The 17,581-nt window shown below is 38.0% G+C and overlaps 1 protein-coding gene across 1 annotated transcript; it reads left to right on the top strand.

Annotated features, from left to right (window-relative positions):
* Positions 1-12,097: 12,097 nt before the first annotated feature.
* LOC141660794 (uncharacterized) lies at positions 12,098-14,099 on the top strand. Its single transcript, XM_074467777.1, has 4 exons — positions 12,098-12,296; positions 12,356-12,825; positions 12,939-13,060; positions 13,157-14,099. The coding sequence occupies exons 1-4, from the start codon at positions 12,098-12,100 to the stop codon at positions 14,097-14,099; spliced, it is 1,734 nt and encodes a 577-aa protein (XP_074323878.1).
* The last annotated feature ends 3,482 nt before the right edge of the window (positions 14,100-17,581 follow it).

Raw genomic sequence — 17,581 nt, 5'->3', positions numbered from 1 at the left:
GAATTTCAAAAGATGCATAAAATAAGCATAAACAGTTGAGGTGGATTCTTGTATAACTTTATTCTACAGTAGACTTCACAATTCAAGACAGATTTTAAGCATTTTTCTTAGTTATGCCTTATTTCTAAGATATACTGAAGTTTATCAGAGTTTAATCCTTATCTGATCATTTGCACATACACACACTATCACTCCATATAAATGATGAAAATTACTGTGGTGATTAAGTTGTTTCTGATAAATAGTTAAGTATTATATGCATAAATTCTGAGAACAAGTTCTGATTATGTTCCGATGATTAAACTCTGAAGATACCAGTCAGTATTTGTGTGAAGAATCACAGAAAAAGTCATTCACTTTTTGATTACAGAAGCCATGTTCTGATGACCGTTAAATTCTGATAAGAGTCAAGTTTTGATGCAAACTCTGATGCTTACGTGTCATATTTTAATTACTTGACTTATTTTTAGTATTTACTGTAACGGTTATATTTTACAGGAAAGTAATTAAGTGAAGATAAAAATAGTGATAATCATTTGGTTAATGGGTTGCGTGTTTGTTTTGGTAACCGCATGTGAGCAATAATTACTGCATGTTTACCGTGCCAACTAATAATGTTTTGACTGTTTATATGCTGCCAGGTGTAAAATGTTGGTTTTACTTCCAAAAAGAGCCGTTGAGTGGAAAGAGTATAAATATTAGAGATAGAAGATTATCAAATCTTTTAGCTTCTCTCTTATCTTATCTCTCATTTCTTTTCTCTCCCTCTCTCTTTTTCTCTCTATTTTCTGACGGACTTTCTTACAGGCATTTTATCAAACACCTTGCAAACACACAACTTTTCACTTATTTTCTCACAGAAATGGCACCAAAGGACCTTATCTATGATGGAGCAAATTTTGTTCCCAACAACTACATGGCTATTCTCAACAAGGACGAGGCTCCTTCAGAACTTCACTTCATTCAAGATTTTCTTGCTCGAAGTGAAATTGGGTATGCTCTGACCCAACCACAGACTCTCTCAGGCAAGCAAATTCTGGAGTTTTGGAGGTCTAGAGTCTATGATGGTGGTGGTGAAAATGGGTCCCCGGGCATTATTTTTACAACAAAAGAAGATGAGCACTTGGTCACCTTGTCAACTGTTCGACAAGCATTGCATTTTCCAAAAAAATGAATTTACAGTTCACACGTTGGAGAGTCAGTACTTCAAAACATGATGGCAAATCTTGGCTATGAGAAATCTTTGTCCAAGATGGGACAACTGAAGAGGCCCTACATCAGGAGGGAGTGGAGCTTCTTTTTCGACTGTATTACCAAATCCTTTGCGAACAAATGCTCCAACTTTGATCTTATTCCAATCATGAGTCAGCAAATTGGGTATGCTCTTCTTAATCAAACTCATTTTGATTATGCTAGTGATGTGCTAGGTTTTATTGGGGATAGGATGAAAAAGGACCCAAATACTGTTAATTTTGCTAGGTTCTGTCAGCTTATCTACAGTTTTTGTTGTTCTGATAAGCCCCAAAACTTTAGTGAGATAATTGAACCCTTTAAACTTCATAAAAGGGCTTTCACATACTTATTATCAGCTGATAATAAGAAGAATATACTAAGACCCCTCCAAATTTCTCAATCTGTGAAACAATTCTTAGTAAATTCTAATCCTCACATATATAAACCATATATCCTGATGTTGCACTTACACAGCCTTCTACTTCTCAACCTCCACCAACACAGCCTTCCAATACTCAACCACAGTCTACTATCAGAACCTACTATCAACCAGCACAATCCTCTCAACCACAACCATCAGCACCTACTATCAGAATCTCACATCTCAAATCAAAAATCAAACCAACCTCTGGTACTTCTCAAAAGGTGCCAGTTATATTGGGGATAGGACTCAAAAGGCCCAAAACCAAAAGAACTATCTCTGTGCCTAAATCTCCACCAAGGAGAAGAAGAAGGATGATTCTGAGAGATGAATCTGATGAGGATGAACAAGTCCAGGTTCCTGCATCATAACCTGTGACAGTAGAAGCTGAAGAGTCAATCTTCAGAAGGAGAATGAAGTTGAGGGTTCTAGAATTTTGAAAAGGAAAAAACCTTCAAGTTCTGATACAGATAAACTCACTCCTCCATCTAGAAGATCAAGGAAGACTAGAGCAGGTGTGAAAATTACACAATCTCAATATGAAGATGTTGAGGAAGGGGATCAGGAATCTCTGATCTCATCAGAACCTATTGTAATTGAAGCCCTTCCAGCACCTGAAGACACTGTTCAAGACATAGTGATCACACCTCCTATCTCTCCATTTAAAGAAATAACTACAGTTGAAGATTCAGGGTAAGTCCTGAAATTGACATTCACAGGCTGAATATTCCAACTGTCTTGTATCTGGAAGCACCACCAGCAACAGAGTCAATTCCACCTGTTTCTCCAATGCTAAATGCTAAAGTTCCTACTACATCAATTCTGGATTTGGAACCTGAAACAGATGAAATTGTTCCAGAATCTCCTTCAGTTACACACACTCTGGTGTTATCAGAAGATGATGAGATTTTATCAAGTTCTGAAGATAGTGCTTCAGCAAGTGCTCCAGTCAGTGCTCCAATTCTTGAAAAGGAGGCACTACTTAAGTTTGTTGAAGAAGATGCTCTTGTTCCTTGGGAAGAAACTTTTGGAGGAGTTGAATGGACAAAGAAGTGGAATGAACCTGACGTCATTCCTAGATCACATGTTCTGTCAGAACATATTTCAAAAGCTGATGAGTTGCTGACAAGTTCTGATTTCAAGCAACAACTTAAAGTTACTGCTCTCAGTACTAAAAATCTTCAAGGTCTACACTCCAAGACTCATGAAAAGGTTGATAAGCTTCAGGAAAATGCTGATAAGCTGGACCTGATTCTCAAGCTAGACAAGAATAAGTTTATTAGACCAATTCATGAAAAAGTGGAAGCTATTGAGCAAGTTCAAACCAAGCAGCAGGCTCAACTGGATGAGGTCTTGCGAAATCAAGCCTCTCAACAAAAACAACTCAATGAAATCCAATCTTCAGTAGAACTCCTTCTTTCTCTACTCCTGTCAGATGATGCCAAAAAGGGGGAGAAGGTAGTTAAGTCCAAATGCTCAATTAGCAAATCACTGAAGAAAAAGGATGATTCTGAAGATGACCAGGGAAACCCTATCAAGGGCAAAGGTCAAGGTCAAAGCAAGCAAAGCAGCAAAGTTTCTTCATAGAAATTAATTTATGATTCTAGCAAATCTTCTACATAGAAGAATATAAGTTCTGAAGTTGTGAATGCTCAAACTCCGATAGCAAGTTCTGATAATCAAATTCTGATGACAAAGTCTGATATTCTGATTCAGTCTGGAAGTCAAGACTCTCAGAAGTTTTTACAAACTCTGAAGCTTAAGGGAAGGGAGACTACTATCTATTATAAGGATCCCAAGATTCAGACTCTTGATGAAGAAATTGCTAAAAGATTATTTCTCAAGCATAATCCTGGAATGGATTTAGAGACTCTAAAGGAGGAAGAAGCTAGATTTGCTGCTGAGAAGACAAATCCTAAATCTTAAGCTTCTAATACAAAGAAGGCTCCCAAACCTAGGGAGAAAGGTATAGTGATAAAAGAAAGAACTGCCACAGAGATTCCTACAACAAGGACTAGATCTCAAACTAATACTGATCCCAAAGACAAGGGAAAAGGAAAAGTTGGGGAGACAGTTAAGAAACAGGAAATGAAGATTCCTCAAATTCTGATGGTTCCTATGTGCAAGTTGGTTCAAGTCTTTGATGATGCTGCTGCTGAGGATGAAACTGTTGAAACTCTGAAAAGAAGAAAGATGACAGAAGAATCTAAGACAACCTCTGACATAGCTCAAGTTGTTCAGAGTGAAGAAATTTCAGAACAGCAAGCTATAGAAGAATCTGCAAATCCTGAACAAGTCATCAAGACATCAACCTCTGACAGAGCCCAAGTTGATTTGAACAAGATGACAGTTACTGATAAGAAGAAACTCATGTGGAAAAATGTTAAACCATCAGATCCTAAGAAAAGTCAACTGTTATCTAATTTCATGACTGTTGAATTGAATGCCAGAGAAGCAAGAGACAGATCTGGGTTAGGATCAAGCGAAGCCAAGATCAAAACAGGAGTTGAAGTAACTATCAAAGATCCATTTTTATTAACTAATAAACCACTTAAGGAAGTTACACAAAAATACCTTGACAAGGTTATATCTGTTCAAGTGGTACTGGATACTCATGATAAGAGTAAAGTCAAGGAAAAGCTGATTCTATTTCTTAAAGATGGAAGAACATACATAATGTCAGAATCAGATGTGCTGAACAAATCTCTTAAAGAACTCCAGTTCTTTCATTATCTATTGGAGATAAAGTCTGAGGTTACCAGAAGATGGTCAAATTTAATGATGAAGACCATAAGGGATAAAGCCAGAATCTCTAGATCAAGGGTTGCAGAATTTATTCCAAAAATAGTTGAAGATGATGGAAGAGAAATTCCAATGAAGAAGAATTCTGCTAAGATGGAAGTTATTCTGAAAGAGAAATGTCTATGCTACAATGAAGACTCCCCTCATCCAAGGGTAATCAGACTTGGTGATGGATTGGAAAGAAATCATATTTCAACACTTAGGACTGCCAACTACCAGATTGGAAGTCAAGATGAAGAACTGATGCAATTCAAAACACAGTTAGCTCAAGTCCTGAGAAATGCAGAAGAGAAGCTGATATCAAACTTTGTCAAGAATCATTTTGGATTCAGATTGATTCAGTAAGATTGGTAAAAGCTGCAAGGACTGTAAGTTGTAGTTAGTTGTCTAAATAAAGTCTCATTGCATTTGTACTTAAATGTTTTTGACATCATCAAATCTATTAACTTGTATATTTTTCATAATTTACAAGTTGGGGGAGATTGTTAGATATATTTCTGATGTCATGTCTAATCTGATTTGTTTAGTTTCAGAACTTAATATCAGGACTTATCAGGACTTACTGGAAATCAGGATTTACTAAAGACAGGAAGATATCAGAACTTAAGATATCAAAACTTGTGATATCAGAACTTAAGGAAGGATATGCTTCAGAAGTAAAGTGCGGCTGATTTCTAGGAGAGGATCTGGATTAAACAAAGGAAGATATGCTTTAGGAGTTGGACGACTAGAAGACTCGTAAAAAGATAATATTTGATTGATATATTTTAGGAAGAGATATATTTCATATCAATTAGAAGATATCTTGTAACTGTGTACTATATAAACACAGCTTAGCGTTTACACTATATATGTTATCATTCACAAGAAAATTATTCTTTGTAACCCTAGCAGCTCTTAGTGATATTGTTAGTCACTGAGAGAGTAGTTTAACCTACTGTAACAGAGCTTATTACGATTGAATAAACTACTACTTTGTGTTCTAAATCGATTTGATTGTATAAACACTATATTCAACTCCCTTTTATAGTGTTGTGTGACCTAACATTCCTTTCGAGCCAAACCAAGACGATAAACATGTTTTAATCAATATATTTTTTGTATGCATCTGAGCAAGTGATTGTCTGCTTAATTAAATAGTAAAAATTACGTGAAAGGAGAAACCAACGGCGTGCCTGTTTTGATCCTACAAACAACAAAGTAAGGCAGTGAAGATAAGGCAGTGAAGATAGTACTCATCATTAGACAACTAGCATACGATTGTTTCACTTCTATTTCGGAGGTGAATATAAACTTTTTACTAATAATTGATTTGAATTAATTAATAATTTTTAATAAAAGTTTTAAGTAAAGTAAGGGTAATTTGGTAAAGTTAGCGTGTACCAAAAAATAGGTACCATACCAAAATTTTCAATATTTTGCCTTTAATATAGTAGTAATAGATTAGTCTAAAACTCGTGTGATGCACATATTGTTTTTAATATTATATAGTTTTTGAATTTATTTCAAGTGAAAAGTTTAAGCTCTAAAATTTATTTATTAGAAATTTTTTATAATATGATTTGATAATTATTTTAAATAGGCAAGTGTATAATTTAGTGAAATTTTAATTTTTGAAAAAATATCAGTGATTGAAAGATTTAGTTTTGTTTAAATTCATTGTTGTGTTTACAAAAGATAATTATATTTTAATTAAAATATAAGTTTTAGCTCACATCAATAGTAAACAAATTATCTTTACTTTGGTATATCGAACAAATATAACTAATTATATTCAAATTTATTTTGGTTTAATTTTTTTAAACCCGGATCAATGATAAAAAGTTTATGTAACAATAATAAAAAGTTTATGTTAACTCGAATAAAAGTACATATTATTTTATTTTAGCTAGTATAGTTATTTTCTTATTTTAATTTTGATTTATCATGAATCAATTGTATAATATTTTTTAGTTTGGATGAATAACATGTATTGATTTATTTTAGTCTGACACAATTATACTAACTAGGAATCATCTCTATTTTCATTTTATTAAAATAGTTTTAGATATTATAGATATTGAAAAAATCCCGTAATTATATAAACCCAAACATTTTACACACATATTTGCAATCGGGTGAAAATCCAAAATACCCACCATTTGGGGGCTTAGTGCCCAAAATACCATTTGGCGTGACGGAGTGCCCAAATTACCTGTTGAATATGCATGTTCAACATGCGAATTTCATTTTTTTTAAAATTTATAAAGGATACGCATGTCTGACATACATATTCAGTTTTTTGTTTTTAGTGAATACGCATGTACGACATGCGTATTCCTTGTTTTTCAAAAATTGAATTTCAAAAACTGAATACGCATATCACATATGCGTATTCTTTACAAAAAAAGCTGAAGGTTGTATACGCACTGCTATAATGCGTAATCCGTCGGTATTTTGGGCAGTTGAAACTAAAAATGGGGTATTCTAGGCATTCTTTCTTTGCAATCAAACTTTAAATATTTTGCTATTAGAGTCGAATCTCAACGAATTAGTTAGATTTTAATTTTATTATAACACAGATCAATAATATAAGAATTAGCTTTAGATTGAATTGAATTTTAGTTTTAGCGTAGATCAATGATATAAATTATTTTATTTTAATCTTAGGCCCGTTATATCAACCATTTAATTATATTTAGTTTGTTTTTAGTTTTATTTTAGCTCTAGTTAAATATTATTTTATTTTGAAGCCGAATAGATAATATATTTTATTTTATTCTGATGATATTATATCGACCAACGCATTATGTAGTAGGGGGTTTGATAAAATATTTTTTAGCTAGATCTGTAGTATTTATTATATAGTTTTAGCCAGAGATAGTAAGTCTTGGTTTTAGTCTCAAACCAGTTATGTCAACCAAATCCAGGTAATTATATTTAGTTTTTTGTTTAATTTCATTTTAGTGTGGAATGAATATTATTATGTTTTAGACCAAATTGATAATATGTATTATTTTATTTTAGTCTGATGATATTACGTGTGCCAAACAAATTTACTTTCAGTTTATTTTGTTTTACCTCGTTTACTTTTTTTATTTTAGCGTGATGACATTATATCGACAAAACAAATTTGCTTTCAAATTTTTATCAGTCTTTATTATTTTATTTTAATCTGATGCTGCAGATCCAACTAATTGTACGTAATTTATTTTTATTTTTTATTTAGGATTACATCAATAGTATAATTTTATATAATATTATACATTTTTTTTAAATTAAAACCATTAGACATATTAAAAATATATTTAAATTTATTTAATTATATTGTTAATATTAATATATTTTTGGGAGTGTTTTATTTGAAATATTACTATAATTATGGTGACCAGGCCGACTACAAACCAAACTTTCATTATTTTATCTTTAATATAATAGTATACAGATAGATAAAATTCAACTAATTGTACATAATTTATTTTTATTTTTTATTTAGGATTTGAACAATAGTATAATTTTGTTTAATATTATATATAATTTTGTTTAAATCAAAACCATTAGACACATGAAAATTTTATTTGTATTTATATAATTATATTATCAATAGTAATCTATTATGAGAGTGTTTTATTTTAAATTGACTAGACCAACTACCACCCAAACTTTTATTATTTCGTCTTTAATATAATAGTATAGACTAGCCTAAACTCGTGCTATGCACGGATTGTTTTTAATATTATATAATTTAGTGATATTTTATTTTAAAAAAATAAGACTAATTGAAAGATATAGTTTTACTGATATTTTTACGCGTGTTTATGACATATAATTATGTTTTAATTAAAAGGTAAATTTTAGCTTACATCAATAATATACGAGTTATCTAATATCGGCCACATCTAACTAATTAAATTCAGATTTATTTTAGTTTTAATTTTTTAATTTTAGTGTAGAACAATATTATACATTATTTTATTTTAGTCTTAGGCCCGTTATATCAACCAGCTAATTATATTTAATTTATTTTTAATTATATTTTAATTTTGGGTGAATATTATTTTATTTTAAACCTAATAGATAATATATTTTATTTTAGCGTGAGAATATTATATCGACCAACTTATTACATTTCAATTTTTTTTGTTTTAGCCCGGTTCAGTAAATATTTTATTGGCTTGATCGATAATATTTATTATTTTGTTTTAGTATAAGTTAGTAAATCTTGATTTAACCTCACATCCATTATATCAAACAAATCTAGCTAATTATATTTAGTTTTTTGTTTAATATTATTTTAGCCCGGGGTAAATAGTTAAATATATTTTTTTCTCTTAGACTGAATGGATAATATATTTAGTTTTGTTTTAGCATGATGACATTAAATGAGCTAAACGAATATTCTATCAAATATTTATTTCTTGTTTTAGCCTGTTTATTATTTTGTATTATTTTGTTTTATCCTGAAGACATTACATTGATCAAATGAATTTCCTTTCATTTTTTATTGGTTTTTATTATTTTGTTTTAATCCAAGACTAAAAATCCAAATAATTATATTTAGTTTATTTTTTATTTTTATTTTGGATTGGATCAATTGTACAATTTTTTTTAGCCCGACCCGGGTGAATATTATATATTATTTTGTTTAAACAAAGTTCATTAGACATATTACAATTTTATTTATATTCATATAATTATATTATGAATGGTAATCTATTTATGAGAATGTTTTAAAAAAATTACTGTAATTACGGCGACCAGATCGACTATCAAACACACTTTTATTATTTCGTCTTTAATATAATAGTACTAGTTTAAAACCCGTGCGATGCATTGATTGTTTTTAAAATTCTACATTTTTAAAAAATCTACTTTGAATTAAAAATCTTAAGATATGAAATTTATTCATATCCTATTATTTTATTACACTCCACATAAAAATATAATTATTTATTTTAGTTTATCTAATTATTTTCTAGATTTTAATTTTTTTTATCTTTTATAAATTGTATAATATTTTTAGGCCGGGTGAATAGTTTATATTATTTAGGTACGAAGTTATTACACAAACTAACGAATTATTTTAATTCCGTTTTAATAAAAGAGTATTGATATTATAGAGTGTTATACCCAAAATTTGACATTGGATTGACTCGGGTCAAATGCGGATTAAGTGCAGTCAAAACCGGTATTGTATTGTAGAAGGTAAGGACGCGTCCAGGCACAGAGGACGCGCCTACATTTGAGAAGATGTTTTATGGTCTGGTGATGGCGAAGCTTGGGAGTGCATGAGTAGGGAAGGACGCGTCCAACGTTGTGGACGCGTCAACCGTGATGAAAGTACTTGGCAAATGTAGTCTTTTGGCAATGGAAGCTGGAGGACGCGCCCGTCCCTATTAGGACGCGTTTTGTCGCCGTGGCATGCTATAAGAAACAGTTATTGAAGAAACAATGTTGGCTTTATAAAGGTGAGAACGCGCCCAGAGTCTTAGGACGCGTCCTTTGTTTGGTTAATACACTTTTAATGGTGACTTCAGGACAAAGCTTGCATGGAGGGGAGCAGTGGAGGTTATTTTTACTAATGTATTTGTTGCAGGTAATCTTTGAAGAATTCCCTCCTTGAGACGGTCAAGGAGGGGGATGTCCGTGAAAAGCTTGAAGGCCTCCAGGGGTATGCCTGATGATTGAAGGTCTTCTCCTGTATTCAACGGTTGTCCTCATTGGGGATGTGGGGTTAACATTGGTGTGTGCTTTGGGAACTCTGTTCTTGTATTCAACGGGTGTCCTCGTTGGAGAACTTTGGAGTCATCCTGCACTTTGCACCCAAGAGCTTGGGATCACCTGTCCTGTTATCTGGTGGGTTATCCTCATTCGGGGGACAGGGATGCGTCCGGCACTTGGGGTGAACCGTGGCTATACCTGCGTCCGTAAATCAAGGGAGATAGCTGTAGCGGAGTGTTATCCTTGCGTAGGGAGATGCACTATCTGTAAAGTCCTGTGATTACGGATGAGCCTTGGGCCTTCGCGGTTGGGCCTCATAGTTGGACATTCCTAAAGCTAGTGGAAGACGGACTTGGGATGGGCTTCTACCGGGCCTAGGAATAAGAAGTCTAAGCCCATTAGATTTCTTGTTCCACAAGAACTACATCAGGTTTGATCCCTATATAAAGGGTACGTAGGCACATTGAGGGGGTAAGAATTTGAGAGCTGATAAGAGAGCCACCACTTACTATGATCAATCTCAGCCTAAAACAACCACAAACTACCACACACCGCTTGATTTTCTGGCAAAGAACCACCGTCATAGATTTTAATTCCGGCGAGAAACCTCAAACTTTGTTGTTACCAAATTCCTCCATCAACAAATTGGCGCTAGAAGGAGGGGCTGCTGATTAAGATCGTAATCTTGGGAGGAAAAGTTCTTACAATCATGATGGAAGTTCTTATGATGGAAGTGATAACAGATCTAAAGGAGAAGGCGAGGGAGGCTACGCTCGTCACGAACCCTACGTGCCCAGAAATATGGCAGATCCACAGAGAGCTCCGGATGTGGGAGGGACACATCCGGTTCTCATCAGCAATGCTGATATCTTGGGGCAGTTGTACCGCATGGGGGATACTCTTAATAGTTTTCACTCAAGGCTGAATACGGTGGAACGTCGCAGGACAAGGAGAGATCGTCATTTTCCGCGTCGCGGCCACGCCGTGGGGAAGGCGCCCGTAGTTGAAGGAGATGCTCAGGCCAGCGGAGAAAACCCGCGAATCACTCCACGAAGCTTGGAATATTCTGATGATATAGAACCTATTGTGGAGCTTGTTGATGAGGACACGAACGGAAGAGAAAGGCCTCATCTTGTCAATCAGGTTATGCCACACCCCCATAGGTGTGGGTGTACGATGGACGAGCGTCGTCGTGCGGAAAATACTCAGAATCAAGATGAAGAAGGAAGAGACTTTTTAACCTTAAAAAGAAGGCTCTGCATAAGGTTGGAGGATGACGATCTGAGAATGCTACTGGTAGAATGGAAAAAGGAAGGAAACACTAGAGAAGCGAGGCCCCGTGATACAGCGCGTGTGCCCCCTACATACCAAAGGGATGATAGGGTGCGACACCGCGAACACGAGCGTGCCCCTCCGCGAGGAAGGTTCGGAAATTATTACCGAGGCTATCAAAGGAATGGGCGAGGAAGGATGGGATACCAACATGGAAGGGAACCCTACAATGATAGGAGAGATGGCGCGCTCTCCACTGAAGAAGCTCATATCGTTATTCCTGTAGCTTTCCACAGTGCTACGGGCAATGGTTCCAGGACGCGTCCTCATGACCGGGATGACGTGCGAATTCAAGAAAGGTTGAAGAATAATGAGGAAGTACCGCGACGCGGCCCGGAGGAACCCCGCGTGCGGGACAATGTTCAAAATTAAGATGGTAATATACCGCAGTCGCAGCCTCAGGGCGAGGGGCGGCGAGATCCACCGCTACACCCGGAGGGTAATCAAGGGGAACCGCAACAAGTCACGGAGCAACCCCAACAGCCGATTATTCAAATCATTCCTGGAGTAGGGATGTTTAATGTGAACGATCTAAAGAGGTTGCTCAACCATCTTGAAGGAGGAAGAGTAACGGCGACTGCGCAAGCTCCTTCTCCTTTTGCTGCTGTTATGAAGGCGCAATTATCGGCAGGATACAGGAACACAACCAATGACTTGCGTTTTCATGGGAACTCTGATCCTGTAGAATTTCTGGGGCGTTTCAACATTGAGATGGATGTATATCAAGTACCTGATTTGGATCGATGTCGTCTCCTGGCGGCCACCTTTAGAGAAGGCGCTCAGCAGTGGTTCCAAAAACTTGGTCTAGGTGTGATCACATCCTGGGAACAGATGAAAACCTTTTTTTAACCCAGTTTCAAGCTGCAGTGAAGTATACACCGCCAGTTACCATGCTGGCCAATGTGAAACAGAAAGAGGGGGAAAGCTTAACCTCATACTTTAAAAGGTTCAATGCAGAGTCTACTTTGGTGAGGGGCGCAACTGATGAAACACTGAAAATACTTCTTATAGCTGGTCTGCGTGTGGGAACAGATTTCTGGAAGCACCTGCAGGGGAATGACCCTGTGTCGTTAGCCGATGTACTTGCGCAGGCGAAATCGTTTAAAGCAATTGAACAGTCGCTTGCAGAAATAGAAAAGAATGATAACACCCACAACTCTAAGGGGAAATCCAAGAAGAGAGATAAATCCGTGAGCCCGGATTATCGACGGAATGCTAGAAGCCCTAATAGGGTGAACACCGTGAACGCGCGGAGAGAATGGAGCCCACCATCGAACTATGAAAGGAGAGTAAGCAACTACACTCCACTGGCAGCGTCCATTGATCATATCTTCGAGGTGAATAAAGATAGAGGAATCTTCAAAAACCAGACCATCTGACTTCATGGCTGAGTAGAGATAAGAACAAGTATTGTGATTACCATGAGTCTACCGGTCATGACACCCATGAGTGTCGTCACCTGAAAGATGAAATTGAAGAGTTGATCAAGGCGGGATACCTAGGAGAATGGATTGATAAGGTGAAACGACGCAGGGGGAATGATGACAAGGGGAAAGATGAAAGGCAGCCCCCGTGAGATGAAGACGCTGAAAAGACAGCGGAGGTTAAGTTCCAAAGAGCTGATAGTATCAGGGCAATTTTTGGAGGACACCCCTTTGTCGGTGACAGTAGTCGGGCATTGGAAAGAAATGCAAGAGAAGCACGACACCCGCCACTCACCAACATTCATAGTTTGGAAGATAGACCTCCAAAAATATTCAAAGGGGAGTCAGCTGATATTACATTCAAGGAGAGAGAGTCAAGATGGGTACATCATCCCCGTAATGATGCACTAGTAATAACTATGCTTATCGGGGCAATGAACGTGTATTGGGTCTTCTTGGACAACGGGAGCTCTGCGAACATCCTGTATTACAGCACGTATAAAAAATTGGGTTTCCCGGATAGCGACATGTATTTTGAAGATGCACACGTCTATGACTTTACTGGAGAAGCAGTGAGAGTTATGGGTTCGGTTAGGCTTCCCGTCACACTTGGGGAAGGAGCTTTGTCTGTCACTCAAATGATAGATTTCAAAGTGTTGGATCAGGATTCTGCGCACAACGTGTTGGTGGGAAGACCTTGGTTACGGGCGTTCAGGGTGATAACCTCGATACATCACTTGATGATAAAGTTCCCAACACCTAACAGAGTAGGCAGTCTGAGAGGGTCGCAATATGAGTCACGCGACTGCTATCACAAGGCTGTTAAGGAATTCCGCAGGAGAAGATACGAGGGAAAGGGTCTTCCATTTAAGGGTGCGGAGGATATTCATACAAAACCAAGTGGAGAGGTGCATGCCCACTATTTCGTAAAAGGCCTAGAGGAGGAAGAAACCCCTACCACCGGGACCCCTTTTTTGGCGTTGAGTAATGTTTCGAGGATCCGTAGTGTGGAAGAAGTTGTGGTGAACCATATAGAAGAGATCATGCAGAAGGAGGTTAACAGGGAAAAGTTGGAAGGAAGAATTGAGATTTTGCAAAATCTCAAAAATAACTTTAAGGTGGATGCTCCTCAAAAAGAGGACGCGCCCTTGAAGAGCAAAAATGCAATTAAGGTTGTTGCTCCTTAAAATGAGGACGTGCCTCCATACCTGCGTTGCACAAAACCATGCCTTGTCCTAAGGTAGATGCACCCACTCATGGGGACGCGCCCTCGGATAAAAAAATGGGCGTGGAGGACCCCCATGACTTTGATTTTGATTTGGATCCCAGGATTCCTATGCCCGCCGAGAAGATGGGGCCGGCTGAAGACACAATATCTGTTCCGGTTGACAAAGATGACCCGAGCAAGGTTCTGAAAGTGGGATCCCAGTTAGGTGATGAAATGAGGGAAAGTCTTACCCGCTTCTTGATTGCAAATCTCGATATCTTCGCATGAAGTCATTCAGACATGTTGGGAATCAACCCAGGAGTAATATGTCACCGATTGAATATCTTCCTGAATTGTACGGGCATACGTCAAAAACATCGTCCAATGAGCGGAGAAAGGGCGATAGCATTAAAAGAAGAAGTAGACTGATTGTTGGAGTTGGGACTAATCAAAGAATCTTACTACCCCGAATGGCTTACAAATCTAGTGCTCGTAAAAAAGTCGAACGGGAAGTGGAGGACGTATGTGGATTTCACAGATCTCAACAAGGCTTATCCAAAGGATAGTTTCCCGCTCCCATGAATTGATCAGTTGGTTGACGCGATGGCAGGGCATGCCTTGCTAAGTTTTATGGATGCATATTCGGGTTACAATCAGATCCCCATGTATGGTCCCGATCAAGAGCATACATCCTTCATCACCGACAGGGGGCTATACTGCTACATAGGAATGCCGTTTGGATTGATTAACACTGGCGCAACCTATCAGCGGTTGGTGAATATGATGTTCAAAAACCAGATTGGGAGAACCATGGAGGTGTATGTGGATGATATGTTGGTAAAATCCAAGGAGGCAAATGACCATATTGAACACTTGATGGAAATGTTTAACATTTTAAGGAGGTTTCGCATGAAGTTGAACCCACAAAAGTGTGTAATCGGTGTGGAGTCGGGTAAGTTTCTCGGGTTCATCATCAACCATCGGGGAATCGAGGCCAATCCCACAAAGATCAAGGCATTGCTGGATATCAAATCACCCACCAATATGAAACAAGTGCAAAGTTTAACTGGGAGGATTGTCGCGCTGAATCGATTTATTTCCAAATCTTTTGACAGATGCAAGGAATTCTTTAAGGAGATTAAGTTGGTAGGGAAAGACTTCGTATGGACACCAGAATGCGAAGAGGCTTTCAGAAAGATCAAGGAGCAACTGGGAAACCCTCCCATGCTGTCAAAACCGTTAGATGGAGAATCTCTAATACTGTACCTTACAGTATCTAACTATTCAATTAGCGTTGTTCTGGTAAGAGTGGAAGACGGACAGCAATCACCGGTGTATTATGTGAGCAAGCGGATGCACGATGCTGAGACTCGCTACACTAGCATGGAGAAACTGGTTTATGTCCTGATCCTTGCGTCAAGAAAATTACGACCATACTTCCAGGCCCATAGAATTGAAGTCCGTACGGCATACCCGTTACGGTAAGTCCTTCACAAACCAGAATCCTCGGGGAGAATGTTGAAGTGGGCTGTGGAGTTGGGACAGTTTGATTTGGAATATATGCCTCGGACGTCAATTAAAGGACAAGCCTTAGCCAATTTCTTGTTGGAATTTGACTCTGCAGTTGATGACAGAGCTTTGGTGATGTTGTGTCCCCCTCATACAGGGGAGTCTTTGGAGGAATTTCTACATCCCTGGTGGATCTTGCATGTGGATGGGCAGTTAACAATGGGGGAGCAGGTGCGGGTATAGTACTCGTGTCTCTAGAAAGCCATCACCTGATGAGCACAATTTACTTCAAATTTTATGCAACAAATAATGATGCGGAGTATGAAGCATTGATTAATGGCCTAAAGATCGCTTTGAAAATGGGAGTGCGGAACCTAATTGTGAGGAGTGACTCGGAGCTGGTGGTAAATCAGGTGAATGGGGGGTTTCAAGCTCGAGGACCGCGGACAGAGTTATATTTGAGATGCACGCAATGCCTGATTGAAAATTTCAGAGAAGTTAGGCTGGAATGTGTACCGCGGGAGAAGAACAGCAATGCGGATGCCCTGGCCAAAATGGGGTCGCAACAGGAAGCTGTGTTACTGGGATCTATACCCCTAGATATCCAGTAGATTCCTAGTATCCCGGAGGTAGAAATGATGCAAGTAGATGAAGGGCCCAAGGAAATATGGATGACACCCATTCTCGCTTATATTCATAAAGGAACCCTCCCCGAGGATAAGTTCAAGGCTCGGCGACTCCGCTACCAAGATGCAAGGTATGTGGTATACGATGGAATTCTGTATAAGAGGGGTTTCAATCAACCTCTGCTTAAATGTGTTGATGAAGATGAAGGAAATTGTATCTTAAGGGAAGTGCATGAAGGGATCTGTGGCAATCACTCGGGGGGTAGCTCGTTGGCAATGAAAGTTTTGTGCCAAGGATATTATTGGCCTACAATGAAAGAGGATGCTGTAAATTTCATCAGGGCATGCGATCGCTACCAGCGCTTTGCAAACTACTCATTTATGCCAGCGACGCTCTTGACGTCTATGATAAGCCCGAGGCCATTTGCCATGTGGGGGATAGATCTTATTGGGGAGTTGCCCAAGGCTAAAAGGGATGTCAAGTATGCGGTGGTCGCAGTTGACTACTTTACTAAGTGGGCAGAGGCTATGCCATTGGCAACTATCACGGCAAAGAAAATTAGAGATTTTATTTTCAACTCCATTGTTTGCAGGTTTGGTATTCCTTACAAACTTGTTTTTGACAACAGGAAGCAGTTCGGCACAAGGAATTGCGGCAATTATGTGAGGACCTGAAAATTAAGAAGGAGTTTACAGCGGTCTATCATCCTCAAAGTAATGGACAGACAAAGGCTGTGAATAAAATAATAAAGCACACCCTTAAGACCAAACTGGAAGAGCGCAAAAGGAATTATCCTGAAGAACTCCTAAAAGTGATGTGGTCCTACAACACTACTCCACAATCTACTACTGGAGAAACTCCATTTATGCTGACTTACGGCTACGAAGCTATGGTCCCAGTGGAAGTTGGTTCGGGGTCGCTTCACAGAGATCGTTACACGGAGGAGGATGTAGAGGTTAATCACAGGCTTCATTTGGATCTTTGGAAGAAACAAGGGAGAGTTCTCAGTTGAGGCTTGTGGCGTATCAGCAACGTGCCGCAAGGTATTATAACAAGAAGGTGAAGGGACAGCTGCTAAAGGTAGGGGATTTGGTGCTCAGGAAGGTGATGCCAAACACGAAGAATCCCCAGCATGGAGTGTTTTGGAGCTAATTGGGAAGGGCCATATAAGATAAAAGCAATTTTGTGGAAAGGGACTTATCACCTTGAGGATATGGAAGGGAAGCTAGTTCCGCGAGCATGGAACACGGAACATCTCCGAAAGTATTATCAGTAAGGCGCGGCTTTGGCCCCTTACGTACCTCTTTTATTATATACATAGGGCTG

This window comes from Apium graveolens, chromosome 5 (assembly GCF_009905375.1).
Source record: "Apium graveolens cultivar Ventura chromosome 5, ASM990537v1, whole genome shotgun sequence".
NCBI classification, from domain to species: Eukaryota; Viridiplantae; Streptophyta; class Magnoliopsida; order Apiales; family Apiaceae; genus Apium; species Apium graveolens.
This window is presented reverse-complemented; position numbering and strand designations above follow the sequence as displayed.

Bases quoted from the DNA above. Each gene is read 5' to 3' on its own strand.
- LOC141660794 (XM_074467777.1), top strand. From the start codon at position 12,098: ATGAAGGCGCAATTATCGGCAGGATACAGGAACACAACCAATGACTTG. The intron at 12,297-12,355 runs GTGTGATCACAT...TTCAAGCTGCAG, and splicing joins GTTCCAAAAACTTGGTCTAG to TGAAGTATACACCGCCAGTT. The intron at 13,061-13,156 runs GTGAGATGAAGA...TGTCGGTGACAG, and splicing joins AAAGATGAAAGGCAGCCCCC to TAGTCGGGCATTGGAAAGAA.